The 24,460-nt window shown below is 43.7% G+C and overlaps 1 protein-coding gene across 1 annotated transcript in view; it reads left to right on the top strand.

Moving 5' to 3' along the window:
• The window catches only part of RTEL1 (regulator of telomere elongation helicase 1), a gene marked incomplete in the record, with an annotated part of 4,697,248 nt that overhangs the window by 1,941,477 nt on the left and 2,731,311 nt on the right, over positions 1 to 24,460 (top strand). Inside the window, 1 exon segment of the mRNA XM_044056976.1 lies at positions 6,817 to 6,902. Within this exon segment, the coding sequence (XP_043912911.1) occupies positions 6,817 to 6,902 (86 nt within the window).

Raw genomic sequence — 24,460 nt, 5'->3', positions numbered from 1 at the left:
CAATTTGCAAACCTCATATTTGACTATGACCTGTTTTGGGCAGATTGTCCCCCCCCCCCCCCATAGCCTCAGTGGACAATTCCCAACTGGGGTGGGGGTGGGCATCTCAAGGGAAAGATGCTCCAAGGCACGTGGTCCCCCATGGAGACCAAGCGGCCTATCGGTGTTCTAGAGATGAGAGCAGTCATTCTAACATTGCAAGCCTTTCACCATGTTCTCCCTCTTGGGACTACTGCAGTCCATACAGACAACATGCCAGTAGCTTGGTACATCAGCAAACAAAGAGGAACCCATTCATACTCATTGTGCAGAAGAGGGCATAAGGGTCTGGGAATGGATGATCTCATCAAAATGCTTTCTAGTTGCAATGCATATGTCAGGGAGAGCCACCATGCTGGCAGACGGACTCAGCAGGTCCATTCTGATTCCTCACGAGTGGTCCCTCAGTCAAACAGTATCAAACGTTACCTGTTTTCCTCTTCCCCTCAACAAGTGCAACAAGTATTTCAGTCCCATCCCCCATTCAGGGAAGTTATTGAGGGCTGCTCTGATTCACAACTGGCACCCAGGTCTCTCCTATGCCTACCCCCCCCCCCCCTTCCACTGATACCAAAAATTCTATGGAAAGCAAGCTGAAGAGCTCAGTTATCCTCATTGCCCCCTTCTTTTTTTTTTTCCAGTAAACATTTTTTATTGTTTTTCACAACCATATTACAAATTCACACACTATGTACAATATTTACAAAATGCTTCCATAGGTTAACTTCACATTATATGTCAATCTCATATATTGGTCATAAGTACAGTACTAATAATCAAAAAAAGAGAAAAAAAGAGAGAAAGAAAAAAAAAAAGAAAACCCACAATAACAAATCAAGCCAACGAACTGTATTGTCTCTACCTCTTATATCTAATCTAAGATCGATTTTACATTGTACTCTAAGTCCCGAGAAAAAGTGGATAGGCACCTCTATGCCAACACAATATTGAAAATTTGCTCCCATATTTTTATATTGTTGATATTTTTCTTATGGTCGCTTATTAAGAGTTTATGCGCTAAGATATGTTGTATAGCCATCAATCTGAAATTTCCCCACGATGTCTGATCTGGGTTCAACCAATTTTTGGCTATATATAATTTCATTAATAAACAAATATTCATAATTACGATCCTTTTTGATTTTCCTAGATTCTCCAGGGGAATATGAAGAATCATAAACTCCCAAGAGAGTATTGAGTTTTGGTAGCCCATTTTTTGTAACTGTAACTTGAGTGAATTCCACAATTTATAAATACACTTGCAACTCAGGAACATGTGAAGCAAATCCGCTGTTTGATCTAAGCAATGTGGGCATTTAGGTGAATTCTTCGGATCAAATTTGTGAAGAGTGTGACGAGTATAATATGCGTTGTTGAAAATCATCAACTGCGTAAAAATCAATTTTTGCAGGGATACAGACTTTTCATTGCCCCCTTCTGACCTTGACAGGTATGGTTTCCCTTCCTATGGTCTCACCTGAAATATCCCCCATGGATACTGGAGACCCACTCAGTATCTCCTATCTCATCCTTCAGAAATCCAACATTCCAGTCTCCATGCCCTCAAACTGATTTACATGGTTTATCCAATTCCAATGATAGTAATATGGTCCAGGATAGCTTCCCCAGTTCGTGACATTATTTTGGCCTCCCTGAAGGCTTCCACAAAGAAAGCCTGTCAAAGCAAATGGAAAAGATTCTCTATTTGGGCTTCAGAAGAGAATATTGGTCCTTTCTCAGCCCCAACTTTGACCATCTTTCTATTTCTCTCTACCTTGTTTTAAGGAAGGAGCCAGTTTTTCAACTATTAAACTCCAGATAGCATTCATTTCTATCTTCAACACTGGCAACGAATTCCCTTCTCTGTCATCTTCCAAATTATGTAAAGCTTCTTGAAAGGAATTTTTCTACTTAGACCTTCAGGTTTTGACACTAACAACTGAAATATGAATTTTTTTATCTTAGAAAATAATTATTTTGGTAGCTATCACTTCAGCACAAAGAATTTCTGAGCTTCAGGCATTATCGACTAGGCCTCCTTTCTTTATTTTCCATAAAGATAGGGTGCCTCTATGAACCAACCCTTCCTGTATGCCTAAAGTGGCCATGGAGACTAACATTAAGCAATCCGTTCAAGTACCAGTTTTCTTTCCAAACTTTACTAATAAGGACGAATATATGCTACGTCATCCTGATGTTCATAGGCAACTATGTTTTTATCTTTACAGAACAAAACCGTACAAGAAGTCTGATCACCTGTTTGTAGCATTTTCCCCTAACTGCTTGGGTCAAGCAGTTTCCAAATATACTCTGGCCAAATGGTTTACTGACTTTATTTTGCTGATTTATTCTCCTCCTAGAGCTCATTCCCCTATATCTATGGCTACTTCATCTGCTTTTTCCTCTAGGCTGTTAGTTGATGATATCTGCACTGCAGCCACTTTGTCAAAAAATCACACTTGTTTTTATACACATTGCAAATTGGACATAGTCTCCAGAAGCAGGGCTTCCTTTGTCTCAGCAGTGCTCCGGCATATCCTTCCTTAAGGGCCCCCAAGAATTACGTAGCTGCAGACTCTGACCCATCAGTGAGGAGGAATGAAAAGGACAACATCAGATATAAAAATTATATTCTTACCGTGACTTGGTATCTGTGCTGTCCATTTTCATTCTTCCTCACCTTCCCTCCCAATCCCCCATCCTTGTCACTACTAGAAGGATCTTTGGATGATTTTTGGAACACACACATTCTAGGTTTGAGCCTCAGTCTTTATTCTGTATGTAATGGCTTTATAATCCAATGGGCAGGGAGGCAGAAAACTTGATCTGAGAAGTTAGGGTTGGTGTAGAGCATTATGGGTAGCGGGAAGAACTGGAGACTAGGATCCATGTCTTGAAAATGTGGCTGAGTCAGATCTGAAACCCGTCAGTGAGGAAGAATGAAAATGGACAACACAGATGCCAAGTTATGGTAGGAACATATCTTCTAATGTCTAGGCTTCTGATTGCTTTAGAACCTTTAAATACTATAAATTCAATTATACTGATAGATTTCAGTAAGGATCAAATGTGGTAGCATCCATAAATCCTGTTCCCAGTGACAGAATAGAATACTCTCCTAGACCTCAGCTACCCTTGCTGTTGGAGCCCTCAACTACCAATCTCATATGATGACTTTCCAGGAATTCCTTAGCCAGTTGAAGGCAGAATGAGTACAGGAATAAGAGAGATGTCTGAATTCTCCACCCTTGGAGCCCAGGTTGTCAGGCCCTCCATTAAATAGAGTCATAGGTAGTTACTAGGCATGATTTTCATGATACCTTTAAGGAGCCTAACCAAATTTCTTCAATTCATTTCCTGGTTAAGTAAGTGACTTCCTCAGAGTCGCACTTCAGGCTAATGGAGGCTGAGAGAATCACCCCCTGAAGTATGGGAAGAAGCTTGTTAGTACCAAAGATTAAAACTATAAGTTTCTAATTGCCATAGTGTAAAAAGGAGCGAGTGGCAGTGGAGTCATGGAAAAAATTTTCAGCATTATTTTATTTATTTTGATGTTTTTTTTTTATTTTTTGATAGTTATTCGCACTAGGCTTGTAGCCTATTCTCGAAGGAGGTCTGAGCTGGTATTCCCGCTCAGAAAAATCTGGCTAAGGCACCATAGGTTCATAGGTAGGTGCTAGGCTATCGGCCCAAGGGCCTACGTAAGCCTAGCCAGCAAGGTACCATAGCTTACGCCACCCGAGAAAGTTATTTTCCTGTGCCACTGTCTAGCAGAGACACAGAAGTGATCCCTGGGGTGTATTTCCTATTTCCCATCCACTCATCAAGATTTTTCTTGAAGAGTGCTAATGAAGAACTTTGCTTGACAGAGATGGGTAGCTTGTTCCAGAGTATAGGAAGTCTCTGGGACAGGAATCTATCCCTCCAGCGTGTCCTATTTATTGTGGTGACAAGGTTTAGGTCCCTAGAGCATGTAGCTCAGAGGGATTGGGATTTCTTTAGGTGTAGCATGTCCAACAGCTCTGGGTTTGACATAGCTTTATATGTTAGGCAGAGATCACCTGGGAGTAGGCGATATGCTACGGAGTAAAGCTGGAGTTTTTTGAGGCGGTCAGTGTAGGGCATTTGTTTGAGGCCAGTAAACCTCTTTGTGAGGTACTTCTGTGGCCTTTACAGCTACTGCAGATGTCTTGTGAGATACATTTCAAAAGGGGAGTTGTACTCTATAATGGGTCTAATGAGTGAAGAGTAGAGGGGAACAGTGACCTCTTTTTTCCTGGATGAGAACCCTTTTATGATGAGGTGTGCCACGTAGAAGGACTTCCTGACTACTGTGGCGATGTGACTATCAAAGGAGAGACTACTGCCCACCTGGGTCCCAAGGTCTCTTATCACGCATTCAGTATTAAGTAGATTGCTGCCTATGTGGTACTTCATGGGTGCAGAGTTTTTACCAAAGGGGATGACACGGCACTTTTTGGCATTGAGCTTGAGGCCATGGCTCTGACACCAGGCATCTGTCTCAGTGAGACCCTTCTGTAGGATGTCCACATCATTTGGGGACTTGACTATGGCTCCTAGTTTGCAGTCATCTGCAAACTTAGTCTGTGTTAGCCTGTACTTCAGAGAAGTAGATACCAAACAGGAGAGGTCCCAGGACGGAACCCTGTGGCACTCCACTTGTCATTGCCTTGAGGTCAGATTTGGAGTCTGCAACCTTTACAGTGTGGGTTCTGTCAGTGAGCCAGTTGGCAACCCATCTTGTGATGTAGGGATTTATACCTAGTTTAGCTGCAATTCCAGAATGGGGGATGGTGTTGAAAGCCTTGGCGAGGGCTGTGTAAACCACCTTACTCTCATCCACGGCTTTGGTGACTGCCTCAAAGAAGTCAATCAGGTTCAGGAGGCATGATCTGCCTTTCACGAATCCGAACTAGGTGGGATCCAGAGTTTGGAGGTTACCAATGTCTTTTTTTATGAGTTCCATGATGATACATTCAATAGCCTTGCAGACCAAAATCGTCAGGCTAATAGGTCGATAGTTCCTGGGATCAGTGGTGGCTCCCCCTTTGTGAAGTGGGAAAACTGTTGCTGTGCGCCATTCAGTGGGCACAAAGCCTGATGCAAGGCTATTATTGAACATGGTGCTTCAGTGGGGAGCCAGTTCATTCTGAAGTTCGTGTAAAACGCAGTCTGGGATGTTGTCCGGTCCCATGGATGCTGTGTTTTTGGCTTTAGAGTGTGCAGCTTTTACCTGCGTAGTTGTGATTACAGGGACTCTGCATTTTTCGTGTATAGATATGGGCCTTTAGAGGGTGAGAGGGGGGTAAAGTTAGCACTGAACCAATCTGCCAGGATGTTGGCAATATCATTTGGTTCTGTAATTTTCGTGCCTTTGTGCTGTAACTCAGAGTAGATCTGGGTGTAGCCATCTAGATTCTTGACAAAGTTATAGAATGTTTTGTGGTTGTCCTTGGATTTATTGTTTTCATAGCTAGCTTTGGAGGATCGTATAAGGGATCTCAGCTTCTTACTGAGGCTGACCAGAAAATTTCCTTACTCTTTTTATTAAATGTTGTTGTGGAGTCTTGTGTGTTACCCCTAATTCATGCAGTTGTGACAAAGGATGGATGGTGGAGCACCTTCCTTTATGCTACACTCAGGGTAGGATAAATGACTCCATGCATCTAGTAGAGGAATAGGACCCACACTCATTTGATCTTCCAGTTTCAAAGGTGTGTGCCGCACATTGAACCACTGACACTTGCTTGTGTCATGTTTGTATGGTGCAGTTGATGCATATTGCACAACAGCTGTAGGGGGGGGGGTCAGTAGACGGGAGACATAGCTTGTGCCAGACTTGGCCCTTACCAGAGCATGTGAAAGCAGAGCTCCTTGATGCCTTACTGAATAAACAAATTGTAAAGTAAGGAAAATTATTTTTTGTTCACCATATAGCCATGGTGTTTTATATTGTAAAACCAGGGATGCTTTAGTCTGTGCTATTTAAGGGTGGTGGGTTTTTGTTGGTGGGTTTTGTGGTAGTGGAGAGGTTTGTACAGTGAGAGAGAGTAATCTCTTGTGTTATTAGGACGGTTAATCTCTTGTGCTTTGACAACTTTGCATGTAGTAGTCTTTCTGTTGCAAGGAATTGAGTGGCTGATGGTGGATTATTGTATCGCATCCAGCCTCAGAATGCACATTTATATTTCATGGATCTTCTTGATTAAAAGAAAACTAACCACTACACAATTTTTGTATTACAATCCTAACATCACTAGCTTTTTCTTTTTCAAAACTTTTCATGGCTATTTATACCTGTGGATTTTCAGAAGTGTACTATTTTGTTTACACTTTTTTAGAACCTCATTGATTGTGTTGCAGTCTTTCAGCATCTCATTGTTCAATGCACTTTTGTTCTAGCCTCTCCTTATCCACCCATTTTCTACCATAAAATATTCGATATTCCTGTCATTCCATTTGTGCACTCCCCTGAAATTCACTGTGCAGCAGTTTCTTTAAAATATTGTCAAAACATCAACTGTTCTTTATTGCTTCCATATCTCATTATGCCTGACTTAATCCATGAAACAAACTGCTCACTACTTTTTTTTGATTGCTTGTCATCATACATCCCTTTATTTCCGTATTCCATGGTGTTTGATCTCTAAATAGTGGCAACAGTAGTGTACTGCATATTTTAATGTGTTGTAGCCTTTTGGCCATTGCTGTAAAATGAGAACAGTAACTTTTTTCTTTTCTGCTTGTTCACAATAGTTAACATTGGTCGTGTTGTTCCACATGGTCTGCTGGTGTTTTTCCCATCATACCCTGTTATGGAAAAAACTTTGGAACACTGGAAAGTAAGCACTTTTTTCAGTTCATTTTTTTCAGAAGATACTCTGAAAAATAAATCATAATACTGTTTTATTAAAAGATGTATATTACAAATGTAAAGGGTGGTCAAGTATTCTTCCTGCAGTGCACTGAGCTTGCAACTACCTGTCTTAGTACGACACTGTTTTGCTATAGTGATTTTGATGCGTTATTACACCGTATGCCAAGTACAATATACTTTACTAGGACTTTATTTGTAGTGCACGGAGTGCCATGATTATACTCTGAAATCAAGAAAAAAAATAAACTTAAGAGCTTCATAGTGCAAGATGTGAACTTCTCTGATCTTAGGGATACTTGACAAAAAAGATTGTTAATGCCATCTAAGTGCTTTTAAGAGCAGACTAACAGCAGGCAGTGCCAACAAGCAAAGAGCAGCAGCAGGTTAAAAAACTTTTAAAATGTGGTACGTCTTCATTTTGTCACACATTCAAACAATGTTAGTGTTATGCTGAAGTGTTTAACAACTTTTAAAGTAATTCATTTTGCAGAGGAGCACTTTGCTGTCTCTCCATACATCTCAGCCGAACATGATTTTAGCTAGTGTGTTTGCCCTGTCCCTCATAAAAGTTTTGAATTTCTGGTAAATCACTGATGATTATAAGTGGGATTGCTCTCAATGTTACTGATATCCAGAAAAAGTGTTATGAGCTCCTTCAGATGGAGTCTTCCAAGCCTTCTCCTGTTCCACCAGATGTTCTTCGTGTTTCACTGTTGCAGTCCTCACATTTGGGTTATCTGCCTGCAGGTAGCCCTGAGTTGGCCTGAATACCAGAGTCTTGGGATTTCTGCATCGGATGCTGTCGCTTCTTACATGACGTCCAGTCTTTAGGGGTATAAAACATGTAGCCGACTCCACTACATTACCTTTTCTTGCTGTGCAGTGTCCGAAGCAGAAGCAGTTCGCAAGTGCCGGTAGGCCGCCTCCTGAAATGTTCATTTTTCGAGTTTCAGACCTGAAGTCTTCTAAAAGATAAGTACCCCATTGGGGATTCTTTTTTCTTGCTCTAACCGATGTCAGAAAAAGCCTATTCAATGCCCGAACTATTCGTCGTCCGGCTATTTTTGTCACTAAATTCTTTCGCTGTCATTCTCCGTATTCCGAAATGGCTTTGATAAGCCATCCGACTACTGCATAGGGCCAAAACTGCCGACGACGCTTTGTTAAGCTAGTCGCCAGTCCGCCGGTACTGAGTGAGACGCTTTCACAGCCCCTGATACCCGCTTCTACAGATTCACAGCCCTCTATTGAGACCCATTCGGTGTCCGGTATGCCGCAAGATGCTTCTTCAACTGTGGAACCTGCGGCTGTCTCTACCTTGAATGGGTCCGGAGCCGCTGTGCAGGCACCAGCTTTTGAGGGTGGTATTCAGGCCTTCAGGTTTTCATATTAAACTGACTGCTTCATTTCAAACCAGTAATACTGAATTTCTCAGGCCCAGAGTTCGCACTTCGCCTAGGAAACAGACGACCAAAGCGCATTCTCAGGCCCACATGCCTCAGAAACAAATACTTAGAATGGCTGAAGATCTTATTACTTTAATTAGGGGAAGCCAGCCTTCCCCCTCAAAAAGAACTAGGACTGATTTTCCTTCTGATTCTTCAGATCCATGAGTCTGTTGACTCTGATCCTTCTGATCCAGGACATACCCCTGTCTACCTATGAGGATTATGATGCAGGGGATTCCATTCCCTCTGCTTCCCCACCAGAAAATTGTTCCTTTGGTGAAACCCTGCATACCCTTTGAGAGCATTTCCGCTGGGATTGCCAGGACTACCCACAGTCCAAAAAGAGACTCAGCAAAATTTTTAAACTTGCCTCAGCACAGGCCTCTAGCTATCCCTCCTGTTCTGGAAATTGTAGATGATGTCTTCTTGGAATCCATCCTTACCCCTGATAGGAAAGCTGACAGGTACTACAGAGTACCTGACTCCCACAAGTTCCTCTTAAGAATCCTACTGCGGATCCAGAGACCATTTCCCAGGGACCTAAAGGCATTACGGCTACAACTAAAAACTCTACCCCTCTGGACAGGGACTCTAGGGCTTTAGACAGATGGGGTAAGAAGGTATACACCTCTGCTACTCTTTCCATCAGGGCTTTAAATTGCCAGTTTCATATGTTAAAGTATCAGCAACATATTATGGAGCTAATTAAACAGAAAACGATGTTTCCTGATTGTGCAGAACATAAAAATTTGCAAGAGCTAATGCATTCTCCTAACCAAGTTGGAAAACATACTTTGCAATGTGGTTCTGATGCCTTAGATGCATCTTGCAGGGCTGCTGTCACTGGGTCTGTTCTTAGAAGGCATGCTTGGCTTAAGGAACAAATCTTGCCAGACCATGTCAAAGCAAAATTACTAGATGAGCCATTAAATCAAGAACACCTGTTTGGCAATAAAGCAGAAGTCCTCAAAAAGATGGAGGAAAAAGCTAAATCTATGCAAAGTGTTAAAGATTTCCTACAGGTACAGCCACCTAGAGTCAGTAGGCATTGGCCTTCTAAAAACTGGTCCTTACCAGTCCCTCCCAGACCTTCACAGTGGCACCCAGGGGCAGCAGACTCAGTCTTGAGTCCTGCGTTGTTTGCTGTCTCTTCTTCTATGACGTCAGGTCGTCAGGGGTCTAAAACAGGCAGCCAACACTATTTTCTTCAGTCTTTCTTGTCACGCGGTACCCGAAGCAGAAGCAGTTCGCAAGTGCCGGTCGGCCGACTCCTGAAATTTTCAAATTCGAGTTTCAACACCGAAGTCTTCACTAAAGCTAAGTGCCCCATTGGGGAAACTTTTTCTTGCTCCATACCGATGTCAGTAAAAGTTAATAATTGCATTACTTGTGGGAAGCAAATACCTCATAAGGATTTCTATTTGTACTGTATTCCTTGCCTAGGCCCTGATCATAACGTGCCTAGCTGTCAGTTTTGTGCTAGATTTAACCAACGCACTTTTAAGCGTCGTTATATCTTTGCTTCAGAATATTTTGGAAACAGATTTAACTAACCTGAAATGTCGTCCGATAGCAATCCGACTACCGAGTTAACAAAAAACGCAAAAAAAAGGATAGAGACAGACCGTCGAGGTCCAAAACCGATGATGAAGCTTCTCCTAAGCCAGTCGCCGATTTGCCGGTACTCAGTGAGGTGCTTTCACAGCCCCTGATACCCGCTACATTCGAGTCGCAGGTCTCTACCGGGACCCAAGTGGAGTCCAGCACGCCGCGAGATTTTCAAAGTATTGTACCCGCGATGTCTCTCCCTCGGATGGGTCCGGAGCCGCTGAGCAGCCACCAGCTTCTGAGGGTGTCTTCAGGCCTCAGCATTTCTATATAAAACCAACGTCAGCTTCAAATTCAAAGACAAAAGCAACTTCTAAAGCTAAAAAACAAACGCATGAGCCACGTGCTCTGGCCTCTATGCCCAAAAAGCAGATGATCAAAATGGCTGAAGCCATAATTACCTTGATCAGGGGTTCTCAACCCCCTCCTGATAAGAGGCCTAGGCAAGACACTGATTATGAATCTCCAGCTCAGGTTTCTATTTCTTCTGATTCCTCTTCTGATCAACAATTTTCTATTCCACCCTATGAGGATTCTGATGCAGAGGAATCTATCCCATCTGCATCTCCTCCTGAAGATTATTCTTTTGGAGAAACCTTGCATACTTTGAGGCAGCATTTTCACTGGGTGAGTCAAGATTTCTCAGAATCAAAAAAGAAGCTTAGGGATTTCCTTCTCCCTCAGCATAGGCCTTTAACCATATGTCCTGTTTTAGACATTGTGGATGATGTGTTTTCGGAGTCAAGCTTCACTCCAGACTCCTTACCTCCGGCTCCTAGCAAGCCAGACAGATATTACAGGGTTCCTGACTCACAAATTTTTATTTAAATACCCTGCTGCTGACCCTAAAACTATTTCACAGGGTCCAAAAGATGTAAAGGCCTCAACAGCAAAGCAAACTACCCCCCCCACCCCCCCCCCCGATAGAGATTCCAGGGCACTGGATAGATGGGGAAAGAAGGTTTATACATCTGCAACCTTGGCAATTAGGGCCTTAAACTGCCAGTTCCATATGCTTAAGTATCAACAGCATGTTATGGGATTTCTGAAACAGAAAATGATGTTGATTTCTGAATGTAAAGAATTGCAGGAATTATTGCATGCAGCAGAACAAGTTGGAAAGCATATTTTGCAATGTGGTTTTGATTCCTTAGAGGCCTCCTGCAGGGCTGCAGTTACTGGATCTGTGATTAGAAGGCATGCCTGGCTAAAAGAGCAAAATTTGCCTGATCATGTTAAAGCTAAACTGCTGGATGCACCTTTACAGCATGATACTTTGTTTAGTATTAAGGCAGAAGAGGTTTTAAAGAAAATGGAAGACAACGCTAAGTCTATGCAAACTGTAAAAGACTTCTTACTAGTGCTGTCACCAAGATTCAGTAGACACTGGCCTACAAACAATTGGTCCTTTCCTGTGTCCAACAGAGCTCCACGGGGCAAATCCAGGTGCCCTAAAGGTTCTAGATACCAATCACAGGATTCTTACAGGTCAAAACAATGGGGTGCCTCTACCTCCAAATCTGGAGGAAATAAAATGCAACCTACAGTAAACAGTCTCAATGACGTCCCTCTGCCATCACCAAGCACTTATCTTTTAGCAGCTCCCTTAGGGTGAAAATTAGCACTTTATGCTCAAAATTGTCAGTTAATAACCCAGGACAAGTGGGTATTAAACATAGTATCCCAGGGATACAGATTCCACTTCCACACACTGCCAGTTCCAAATGGTTGGCCGGATCTGTCAAAAAATCAATGGGCAGAGACACAGAAACAAGTTACGTCCCTCACGGATATGGGGGTCTATTCAGCCAGTGTCAGAACAGGAAAAGGACAAGGGTTTTACTCAAGACTGTTCTTGGTACCCAGAAAAGACAAGGCCTGGTGCCCAATACTGGATTTATCAATTTTGAACACATTCCTGGACATTCCAGAATTTTAAATGCTAACTTTGCAGCAGCTTCTGCCCATGCTGGGCAAGAACACTTGGCTAATGACTTTAGACTTAAAGAGGCATACCTGCATATCCCAATAAGGGAATCGTGCAGAAGATACCTCCGTGTCAAGGCTGGCTTTATGCATTACCAGTTCTCTGTACTGCCCTTTGGCTTACCTACTGTGTCGGGGTCTTTACAAAGTGCATGGCACCAGTAATTGCATTTTGCAGACAAAAAAGCATACAAATCTATCCTTACTTGTACGACTGTCTCATTCAAGCAGAAAACAAGGACATTCTTCTTCAACATCTGGCGTTTGTAAAAAGATTTCTAACATGCCTAGGGTACACAATAAACGAAATGAAATCACAACTGGTACCCTCTCAAAAGATTACATTCCTGGGTGCAAGCTTGAATACAACTGCCCAGATGGCTTTCCTCACGCCAGACAAACAAAGGCAACTGACTATTTATTTCAAACAGATGGCAACAAAAACCCAGTTATCTGCAAGACAAATTTTGCTGGCTTTGGGGTTCATGGCATCCTGTATTCTACTGATTCCATATGCAAGACTGCATATGAGGAAACTACAGTGGTACCTAAAAAGTTTATGGAGTCAACATTGTCACAGTCTGGAAACAATGATTCCTCTCATTCCCTGCCTACAACAGGAGTTTCTTTGGTGGGCAGAGGCATGTCACCAAAACATGGGCCGATCTTTCACTCTACCCCCTGCCAGCCAAACTTTAACTACAGACACATCAGACTATACATGGGAGGCCCACCTGGCGGGAAGATGCATTCAGGTCATATGAACCCCAAAACAAATGCATCTGCATGTCAACCAAAAAGAGATGTTAACTGTTGAAAATGCCCTGACAGCCTTCAAGGACTTACTTCATCCAGGACAACTACTGATAAAGACGGACAACACCACGGTTATGTGGTACATAAACAAGCAGGGGGGCACACACTCATACCCCTTTTGCAGACTAACCATGGGACTGTGGGACACAGCCTTGACTTACCAAGTACATCTTCAAGCTCAATTTTTGCCAGGAAAGCAAAATAATCTGGCAGACGACTTAAGCAGAAACCTTATGGACCCTCACGAGTGGAAACTGGATCCACAAGTCTTCAGCATGATGATAAAGAAATCGGGGAGCCTGGACATAGACCTATTTGCCTCTCCTCGGAATTATCAACTGTACAAATTCAGCACAAGGACTTATTACAGACAAGCATAGAAAGTGGATGCCCTATCCTTCAGTTGATAAAACCTATCAATTTACGCCTTTCCTTTTCTGCCTCTTCTTCCCAGGGTCCTACTAAAGGTCAGACAAGAAAATCCAAAAATGATACTAATTGCCCCGCACTGGCCCCGCCAACACTGGTATCCAGTCCTAAGGAATATGTCTCAATTCCCAGCTTGGTACTTGCCTCACTTACTGTCTCAACAAAACAATCAGATCCTGCACAATCAGCTCCAAACACTGGACCTGGCAGCATGGATGATCATGTAGTTATTCAAACAACACCTCTCAGTAAATCTGTGATGGATGTCATTTTGAAAGCCAGAAGGCCTAGTACTAGAAAATCTTATGCTGATAAATGGAAGAGATTCTGTGCTTGGAACCAAGCCCAAGGAACTGATACAGCAGAGCCAAATATTCCTCAGATTTTACAATACTTGACTGAGATGCTTGACAAAGGCCTATCTTTTTCATCAATAAAAATCCATGCCTCTGCCATCTCGGCTCATTACAACACAGAGCCACCAGTCTTTTCTCACCCTTTGCTAAAACAGTATCTTAAGAGGAGCCAAAAATTTAAGGCCCCCCAAGGAGATCACCAATTCCTGCATGGGACCTCAATTTTGTGTTGGAAAAGCTCACCCTGCCTCTATTTGAACCAGCTGCTACTGCAGATATAAAGTTTCATCATGGAAAACAGCTTTGCTCCTGGCAATTACTTCAGCAAGAAGGGTTTCAGAGCTACAGGCCCTCATGGCTGTGGAGCCTTTTATCATATTTTACCCAGACAGAGTGTCCCTCAGGACCAATCCTTCCTTTATGCCTAAGGTGGTTTCCAGTGTGGTTCTTAACCAAACTATTCATCTGCCAACGTTTTATCCAAATCCGCAGAAGAAGGAGGAGTGGATTCTGCATTCCCTGGATGTACACAGACAACTAAGATTCTACTTGAGCAAGACTAAAGCTCTAAGAAAAACTGAGCTGCTACTGGTGGCATTTGCTGCAGGATCAGAGGGAAAGTCTATTTCAAAACAGACTATTTCAAAGTGGATAAGCCACTGCATTCATTTCTGCTACTTACATCATGGTAAACCGGTGCCCAAGGGCATTAGGTCTCATTCAACCAGGGCTGCAGCTACATCAGCAGCTTTTCTTGGAGGGGTACCAACCATAGACATTCTAGAAGCTGCTACTTGGAGTTCTGTTCATACATTTACAAAGCATTATCATTTGCCTCTCTTCTCTAAGTCCAGGGCAGGCTTTGCCACTGCAGTTCTGCAGGGCATTATAGCAGCCCCTAATGCTGTTTAGCTCCAGCCTCCCATCCATAGCTTTGGGATTCTACCCAAATGTAATGATTGCAACAGTGAAACACGAAGAACATAGTACAGTTGTGTACACTTACCATAAATGTAGATGTTCGAGTGTATTCACTGTTGCAGTCCAGGTTACCCGCCCGCCATCCCCCTTTTATTCTGGATTTCCTTCACTATATTCTACAGCCTTTGTGGTGTATTTGCTTTTAGATGAAGGTAACGTTTATGTTGTTGCATGTATATGTAGTTTATATATATTTTTGCTCCCCATTTGGGGGGCACCTGACATCTGGGGTAAGAAAAACTAAAGAAAATGGCGTTGGCTGCCTGTTTTATACTCCTGATGACCTGAAGTCATGGAAAAAGAGACAGCAACCGACACAGGACCCAAGACTTTGGAATTCAGGCAGACTGAGGGCAACCTGCCAGCAGATTACCCAAATGTAATGACTGCAACAGTGAATACACTCAAACGTCTACATTTATGGTAAGTGTACACAACTGTACTTTATCTGCACTTCCCTTTGGTTTATCTTCTACGCCCAGGGTATTCACAAAATGCCTAGCTCCAGCCATTGCATATTGCAGGCAGAGAAAAATTCAAATTTACCCATACTTGGATGATTGCCTGATTCAGGCAGACAGTCAGGAATTGCTACTCCAGCACCTGACATTTGTAGACAGACTTCTAACTTCACTGGGGTACACCATCAATAAAAAGGAATCACATCAGATACCCATCCAACAGATTGTATTCCTGGGAGCAAGCTTGAATGCAACTTCCCAGATGGCATTCCACACTCCAGAAAAACAAATTTATTTGACAAACTACTTCAATCTACTGGCCACCAAAACCCAGCTATCTGCAAGAAAAATGTTGCAAGCCCTAGGGTTCATGGCCTCTTGCATTCTACTAATTCCATATGCAAGACTGCATATGAGGAAACTCCAGTGGTACTTAAAAAGTCTGTGGTGTCAACATTCTCAGGACCTGGAAAACAATGATGCTTAGCATTTCTTGCCTAAGGGCAGAGTTCCTTTGGTGGGCAGAGGCCTGCTACCACAACAAAGGACTCCCTTTCACTCAACACTCTGCTGCCAAACCCTAACAACAGACTCATCAGACTATGCATGGGGGGCTGACATGGCAGGACAATTTATTTAAGGCAAATGGGAGCCCAAAGCAAATGCACCTGCATATCAATCAAAAACAAATGTTAGCTGTACAGAATGCTCTGACAGCCTTCAAACGCCTTATTCTTCCAGGGCAACTATTGATAAAGACAGACACCACCACAGTTATGTAGTATGTAAACAAGCAGGGGGGAACCCATTCCTACCCACTCTGCAGGTTAGCCATGGCTCTGTTGAACAGCCTTGAGCAATCAAGTGCACCTGCAAGCTCAATTCCTGCCAGGCAAACTAAAGTCACTGGCAGATGACTTAAGCAAAAATCTAATGGACCCACACGAGTGGAAACTAGAAACCAAATCATTCAAGCTTATGATCCACAGGTGGGGGGGGGGCACCAGAGGTGGACCTCTTTGCTTCTCATCAGAACTATCAGTTGAGCAAATATTGCACCAGAACTCCCCACAGCCAAGCATGGAAAGTGGATGTTCTGTCCTTTATATGGGAAAACCTCTCTAGCTATGCCTTTCCCCCTCTGCCCCTCCTCTTGAAGGTTCTACTAAAGATCAAAGAGGACACGCCAAGGACAGCCCTGATTGCACCAGACTGGCCATGCCAGCACTGGTACCCACCTTTGCACAATCTGACTGTACTGCCACCATGGCACCTGCCTCAGACCCCCCCCCTCCCTGCTGTCCCAGCAGGATGGCCAGATTTTGCACCCTCAGCTGCAAACCCTGAACCTCTTGGCTTCCCCTGACCTCATCACCAGCAACCTTCAGTAAACAGGTGCTGGATGTCATCCTTGAGGCAAGGAGGCCTAGTACTAGAAAATCCATTCCGAAAAGTGGAAAAGATATTGTTCTTGGAGCCAGTCTCAAGGAATGGACACAACTCTGCCCAGCTTACCTCATATACTAGATCACTTAACATAAATGCTCCACAAAGGCCTATCCTTTGCTTCAACTAAGATTCATGCCTCTGCCATCTCCGCTCATTATAATACTAAGCCACCCCTCTTCTCTCATCCTGTGGTCAAGCAGTTCCTGAGAGGAGCTCCCACTCCAGCCTGGGACCTTAACTTTGTATTGGAAAAACTCACGCTTACCCTTTGAACCTGCTGCTTCAGCAGAGTTAAAATTCCTCTCCTGGAAATCAGCTTTACTTCTAGCCATCACTTCAGCGAGAAGAGTGTCTGAATTGCAGGCCCTTATGGTCGTGGAATCCTTCATTATCTTCCATGTGGACAGGGTTTCTCTCAGGACTAACCTATCATTTATGCCCAAGGTGGTATCTAGTGTGGCTTTAAACCAATCCAATGATTTGCCAACCTTTTTCCTAATCCTGAGATTAAAGGGGGAAAGGATCCTGTACTCCCTGGACATGCACAGGCAGCTTAGGTTCTATCTGGACAGGACTAAACCATTCAGAAAATCTGACCAGTTGCTAGTCAGCTTCGCTACAGGGGCAGAGGGCAAGGCCATTTCAAAGCAAACCATTTCTAAATAGATAGCACACTGTATCCATTTCTGCTACAAACACCATGGGAAACCTACCCCACAGGGGATCAGAACACATTCCACTAGGGCTACATCAACCTGTACAGCATTTCTCAGGGGAGTCCCTACCAGGGACATCCTGGAAGCTGCAACCTGGAGCTCTGTACACACCTTCACCAAGCATTACCACTTACATATCTCTTCAAAATCCAGAACTGGATTTGCCACAGCAGTCTTACAGGGCCTGCTTGCCAGCCCCTAATGCTTCTTGACTGCCTCCACCCATCCTCAGCTTTGGGAATCAACCCAAATGTGATGACTGCAACAGTGAAACATGAAGAACATAGTACAGTTGTGTACACTTACCATAAATGTAGATGTTTGAGTGTATTCACTGTTGCAGTCCTGGTTTCCCTCCCTCCATCCCCCTGACTTCTCTATACTTCTACCTATTCTTTTTTGTTTGGCCATATCTTATAACATTGGTATTTGCTTTCTACTGGGGGGGGGGTTCCACACCATGTAATTCCTTCCTATTGTGGGGGCTACTGACGTCTGGGGCAAAGAAAAAGTACAGTTTTGTACCTACCATAAATGTAGATGTTCGAGGATCCACATTGCTGCAGTCCTTACTATTGGGGGTAGTCCGCTGTCCAGTCGGCCCGAATACCAGAGTATATGGCTGACGTCGGTCAGGGCGCATTAGACTGACGTCAGTACGTCAGGGTACTAATGCGCATGACCGACGTCATATCCTCAGTCTTTTCTTGCCCCAGATGTCAGAAGACCCTAAAAAGACAAGGCCCAAAATACCTGCACCAAAAATATGTACAATATATACAAAAATATATACAAAAATATCAGCATATAACCTCACCTACACAACCACCCCTAAACACAGAGGGGAAGGAGGGAGGGTAAATTGGACTGCAGCAATGTGGATCCTCGAACATCTACATTTATGGTAGGTACAAAACTGTACTATGTTCTTCGTTCCACATTGCTGCAGTCCTTACTATTGGGTAGAATCCCAAAGCAGAGGTAAGGGAGGCTGGCAAATCATAAAGAAGCAGGAGCTGACAACATGCCTTGCAAAACAGCTGTGGCAAAACCAGCCCTAGACTTAGAGTAGATAGGAAGGTGATAATGCTTAGAGAAAGTATGCACTGAACTCCAAGTAGCTGCCTCCAAAATATCCTTAGTTGCCACCCCCCTTAGAAATGCAGTTGAAGTGGCAGTAGCCCTAGTGGAATGAGGCCTAATCCCAGCTGGAATCTTCTTGCCATGATGGGAATAACAAAATGCAATGCAAAACCCAATCCACCTAGAAATAGTTTGTTTTGACACAGGCTTGCCCTGCGAACTCAAAGCAAAAGAAACAAACAACTGCTGAGACTGCCTAAAATCCTTAGTCCTGCTTAAATAATAACGCAATTGCCTGTGTACATCTAAAGTGTGCAAAATCTTTTCCCCTTTATTTTGGGGTCTGCATAAAAAGTAGGCAAATGAATAGTTTGGTTTAAAGCCACACTAGAAACCACCTTAGGCATAAAGGAAGGGTTAGTACGTAATGATACCCTATCCTTATGGAAAATCAAAAGGGGCTCTACTGCCATAAGGGCCTGCAACTCAGACACCCTTCTTGCAGAAGTAATAGCCAACAGAAAAGCAGTCTTCCATGACAAGTATTTCAATTCAGCAGTAGCCGCAGGCTCAAAAGGTTGTAGAGTAAGTTTTTCCAACACAAAATTGAGATCCCAAGCAGGAGTAGGAGCTCTACGTGGGGTCTTATATTCTTTGCCCTCTAAGAAACTGCTTGAACAAAGGATGCGAAAACAATGGTGGGTCACAATCATAGTGAGCTGAAATTGCTGCAGCATGAATCTTAATGGAAGAGAAGGACAAACCTTTGTCCAATAACTCAGTAAGATATTGAAGAGCCACACTCAAATTAGGCTCAGAAATCTCCAAATTCTTTGCTGTACTCCAAAATAAAAATCTCTTCCATTTTTCTGCGTACACTTTCCTTGTACTAGGTCTTCTAGCTTCCATAATCACATTTAAAACTTGTTGAGGAAGTTGAGACCTGCTGTGTTTCAACACAGAATATGCCAGGCTGTTAGATGAAGAGAGTGAAGCTTGACATTGAGCAGATGACCGTCCTTCTGAGATAACAGATGAGGAATCAAAGGTAAAGGCCATGGAGGCTTCCTTACCAGACTCCTTAGTAGTGGGTACCAGTGTTGCGAGGCCAATCTGGAGCTATCAAAATCATCCTTGGCTTGTCTTGTCTGACTTTTAATAGCACCTTTGGAAGAAGAGGCAGAGGTGGAAAGGCATACACATGAAGGTTTTTCCAACTGAAAGACAGAGCATCCACTTTCCAAGCTGTGTGATGAAACCCCTTTGTGCAAAACTTTGGCAGCTGGTGGTTTAGTGGAGAAGCGAACAGATCTATGTCTGGAGTTCCCCATGACACTGTCAATTTCTGAAATACATGAAGATCCAGTTTCCACTCGTGGGGATCCATGATTTGTCTGCTTAACACATCTGCTAAGGAGTTCTGTGCTCGGCAGAAACCTTGCCTGAAGAGTTAGTTGCAAGCTTAGCGCAGTCTCCCATAAAATCATTGCTTGCCTGCATAGAAGATAAGAATGTGTTCCCCGTTGCTTGTTGATGTACCACATGACAGTTGTGTTGTCTGTTAGAATCAACACCTGTCCTGGAAGAAGTAACTCCTTGAAAGCCATTAATGCAAACTGGACTGCTAACATCTCCTTCATGTTGATATGTAGATGCTGTAGTCTGGCAGGCCACTTGTCTTGTATCCACTTTCCATTTAGATGAGCTCCCCAAGCAATGTCCGAGGCATCTGTCGTTAAAATCTGACTCGCCTCTGGCGGGTCACAGAGAGTCCCTTGTTTAGGTGACATTCCTGAGCCCACCACAAAAATTCTTTTTGAAGGCAAGGTATTATTTGAATGACAGTGTCCAAATCCTGGCAGTGCTGTGTCCATACATTTTGAGATACCATTGTAGCTTCCTCATATGCAGTTTGGCATTGGGAAGCACCAGAATACAAGATGCCATGAACCCTAATGCTTGAAGGACTGTCCTTGCAGTCAGCACGGACTGATGAGATAGTTGATGGAAGTAAAGTGATAGACTCTTTTGTTTGTCCGGGGTTAAAAGGCCATCTGGGCTGCTGTATTCAGTCTCACACCCAGAAAGCACATGTCTTGAGAGGGTACTAGACTGGACTTTATTTCGTTCACAGAATACCCTAGGCATCTTAGCACTGCTATAACATATTCCAGATGCTGTAGAAGGTCTTCCTTTTCTTGAGCCAGAATCAGGCAGTCGTCCAAGTAAGGATAGATTTGAATTCCTTTTAGCCTGAAGTAAGCTATCACTGGAGCCAGAACCTTTGTGAATACTCTGGGCAGTAGATAAGCCAAAGGGCAATGCAGAGAACTGATAATGAGAATTTCCAGCTCAAACGCAGATACTTCCTGCAACTTAGTCTTATAGGCACATGAAGGTAAGCTTCCTTGAGATCTAAAGTTACCATCCAGTGATCTTTGCCCAGCAGAGGTAAAAGCTGTTGTAACGTCAACATCTTGAACTTGGGAATGTCCAGATAAGTGTTGAGGATAGATAAATCCAAAATTGGTCTCCACGTGTTCCCCTTCTTTGGTACTAGGAACAGGCGAGAATAAAATCCTAGGCCCCTTTCTGATACAGGGACTGGCTGAATGGCCCCTATTTGGAGTAACAGAGAAATTTGCTTGTGAGCCTCTTTCCTTTGTGGAGGAGGAACGTCTGGCATGCCTTTGAAAGGGGCAATGTATGGAAATAAAACCTGTAACCGTGGTGAATGATATCCAACACCCATCTGTCTTGAGTAATTAAATCCCAATTTTCTTTGAAAAGAGACAGTCTTCCTCCCAAAGGAGCTGCCAGGCGAGAATCTACTGGCAGCTGAAAAGGCAGGTCATTGTGTCTGTTTACGAAAGGACTGACCCCTGCCCTCACCAGAAGTCTGAGCAGGTGAACTCCCTGTTCTAGGCCTAAAAGAACCTTGAGCTCTGCCCCTACCACGTCTAGACCTACCCCTAGACTGGGAATCATAAGCAGGATATGTCCATCCCTTAGTAGGCCAATTTCTACTAAACTTGGTGGCTGCACCTGCATAAAATCTTTAACAGTTTGCATAGACTTAGCTTTGTCCTCCATTTTCTTTAAAACTGCTTCCACAGGCGAACCAAACAACACATCAGACTGTAAAGGAGCATCCAAAATCCTTGTCTTAACATGCTCAGCTAAATTCTGATCCCTCAACCAGGCATGCCTGCGAAGAACAGAACTAGTGGCAGCCACCCTCGAGGAGGCCTGTACAGCATCAAAACCACATTGCAAAGAATGCTTACCCACTTGTTCAGACACATGAACTAAATCCAGCAACTCTTTACACTCAATACCTTCCGCCAAAGCATCCACCTTAGATTTCAGTTGTGAAAGGAGATAATTTTGATATTTAAGCATGTGAAACTGACAATTCAACGCCCTCATGGCTAAAGTGGAAGAAGTATACACTTTCTTTCCCCATCTATCCAAAGCCCTTGCCTCTTTATCAGTGGGAACAGGGTTTTTAACCACAGAGGCCTTAACACCTTTAGGTCCCTGAGAAACAGTTTCGGGTCTGCCCTAGGACTCTTAAAAGATACTTATGAGCTTCAGGCACCCTATAGTACCTATCAGGTTTAACAGGAGCAGGAGGCAAAGAATCAGGGTTCAGGGAAGCCTCTGCAAAAACATCTTCCACCACATTCAACACAGGAGGTATAGCTAAGGGCCTATGCTGGGGCAAAAACAAGAATTCTCTAAGCCTTTTCCTGGAATCAGAGTAATCCTGGCCTTCCCATTTAAAGTGCTCCCTCATGGAATGCAGAGTCTCTGAAAATGAGAAATCCTCAGGAGGAGAAGCTGTAGGAGTGGAATCATCCACATCAGAATCAGAATAAGGAGGATACTCCTGCAAATCTTCCACAGAAGACTCAGAAGCCTCTGAACACTGTTCAAAACTATCAAACTCCGGTTCCACCCTAGGCCTCTTATCAGGAGGGGGCATAGAACCTCTAATCATAGTAATCAAATCTTCTGCCATTTTAAGCATATGTTTCTTAGGCACAGAACCTGAAATGCTAGGAGAAGCCCCCACTGAAGCTGAACTTGGCCTACCTCTCAAAGAAGTTTTGGCAACAGAAGGAGAGGCTCTAACTACCTTGGGAAGAGAGGGAAGAACAGTTACCTGAGAAGCCCCTCAGCCTGGCCTACCTCCTGAGAAGGCACATCCTGTAACAGTAAAGTCTCTGCCTGAGACTCCAAAGAAACTCCTGGCAAAACCTCTGGCTCCACTGAGCCTTCTAAAGAACCGGCGTCCGGGACTGCGGTTCATCAACCCTAGGCTTCGCTGTTTTGTCCTTGCGCTTCTTGGGCGAAGCGGCGCGGAGCATCCGGCGGCATTTTATAATTGCAACGCTTCCCAAACACTAACCTGGCACAGTCTAACCGTCTCTTAATAGTGCGTTTGTTAAACCTAGCACAAGAGCGGCATCCAACAACGTCGTGCTCAGGCCCTAAACAAGGTATACACAAGGTATGGTAATCCCTATGAGGTATCTGTTTCCCACAAGAAATACAGTTATTCACTTTTTCTGACATCCGGTTAAATACTGAGGCAAGAAAAACCAAAATGTTCCCCAACGGGGTACTTAGCCAACTCTGATTCGGTCTGAAACTCCGGCTTCGGAAATATTTCAGAACGCCAACCTGCACTCGCAAAACTGCTTCTGCATCGGACCATGCGGCAAAAAAGACTGAGGATATGACGTCGGTCATGCGCATTAGTACCCTGACGTACTGACGTCAGTCTAATGCGCCCTGACCGACGTCAGCCATATACTCTGGTATTCGGGCCGACTGGACAGCGGACTACCCCCAATAGTAAGGACTGCAGCAATGTGGAACGAAGAACATCTGATGTAATGGCATTGGTTGCATGTTTTATACCCCTGACGTCATGGAAGAAGCGAATGCATCCAATGCAGAAATCCCAAGACTCTGGTATTCAGGCCGACTGAGGGCTCTCTGCAGGCAGATGACCCAAATGTGATGACTGCAACAGTGAATACACTCAAACATCTACATTTATGGTAAGTGTACACAACTGTACTTTCCTGTTGCCCTTCTGGATACTTTTTCTTCAGCTTCTGTGGCCCCTGATTCTCAGCCCCCAGCTCCAAGAAACCTGATTGATTTTACAAGGTGCATGTTGACTATAAATGTTTCTATAAATGCTCTTCTGCTCATTTTCCTGTAGTGTTTGTCTCTTCTGATAAGCCTGCCAAGCTGTTGCGTTCTACTAAGTTGCTTCCTTCAGACAAGGGTAGTAGGGCCATGGAGAGGGTGGGGGAAAAAATTTATACTGCTACCACTTTATCTTTTAGGTCCATTAACTTCCAGACTCCTATGACTAGGTATGTTTTGCCCTCCTTTCTCAGATTTCGCAGGTAATTTCCAGCCTCATGATTCTGAAGGGAAAGATTCTGTCCTTTCTTTGTCAAGTTTCCACCTCCTGAGCTGCCCGCCACTCTGTTAAATGCACTTAAAATGCAGCTGATGCTTCCTCCTGGGTTAATGCATTTTTTCTGTATGAAACATTACTCTTGGTGTCATCTTCAGGCTTTGCTTGATGACATTAAGGCGAAACTGTTGCATGGTCCTCTAGATTAAGATAATTTTGTTGCTGCTTCTGCTGCTGAACTGTTGATGTCCCTCCAGCTTAAGGGTAAAGCCTTGTAGGAGTTGAAATACATATATTTTTCTCCTGTTACAAAGTTTCAGAAGAGTTACCCCTCCAAATTTGCCTTTGTTCTCAGGCAGTCTCGCCCTCCACCCAAGAGTAAAAAGGGTTCTAAGATGTATGCCTGCTGCTAAGTCTGCTCAGACCCCTACTTCCCAAAAACCTCCTTTTCAGGATATGCCAGGTTTGATTTGACAGTTTACTTCCCCTTTACCTCTGCTAGGTTCTGTTATCCCTCCATCTTTCCATGTCCCAAATTGGTTAAGAATCACAGATGACTTCTGGGTTGTGTCCATTATTCTCTTTATGGGCATCCCTCAACCTCCTCAGGAACAAATTCTCTTTTTCCAAGAGGTGCTTCGGTCTCTGTTTTGCAGGGGCACCATTCAAGCTGTGCCCACTTCCTGGGGCGGATGGGTTTTTATTCCAAAATGTGTTTGGTTTCCAAGAAGGAGGGCACTTGGAAAC

Source organism: Protopterus annectens, chromosome 14.part0 (genome assembly GCF_019279795.1).
Source record: "Protopterus annectens isolate FY-2018-M chromosome 14.part0, PAN1.0, whole genome shotgun sequence".
NCBI lineage: Eukaryota > Metazoa > Chordata > Ceratodontiformes > Protopteridae > Protopterus > Protopterus annectens.
Note: the sequence above shows the minus strand (reverse complement) of the source record. Positions and strands in the feature narration are given on the sequence as shown.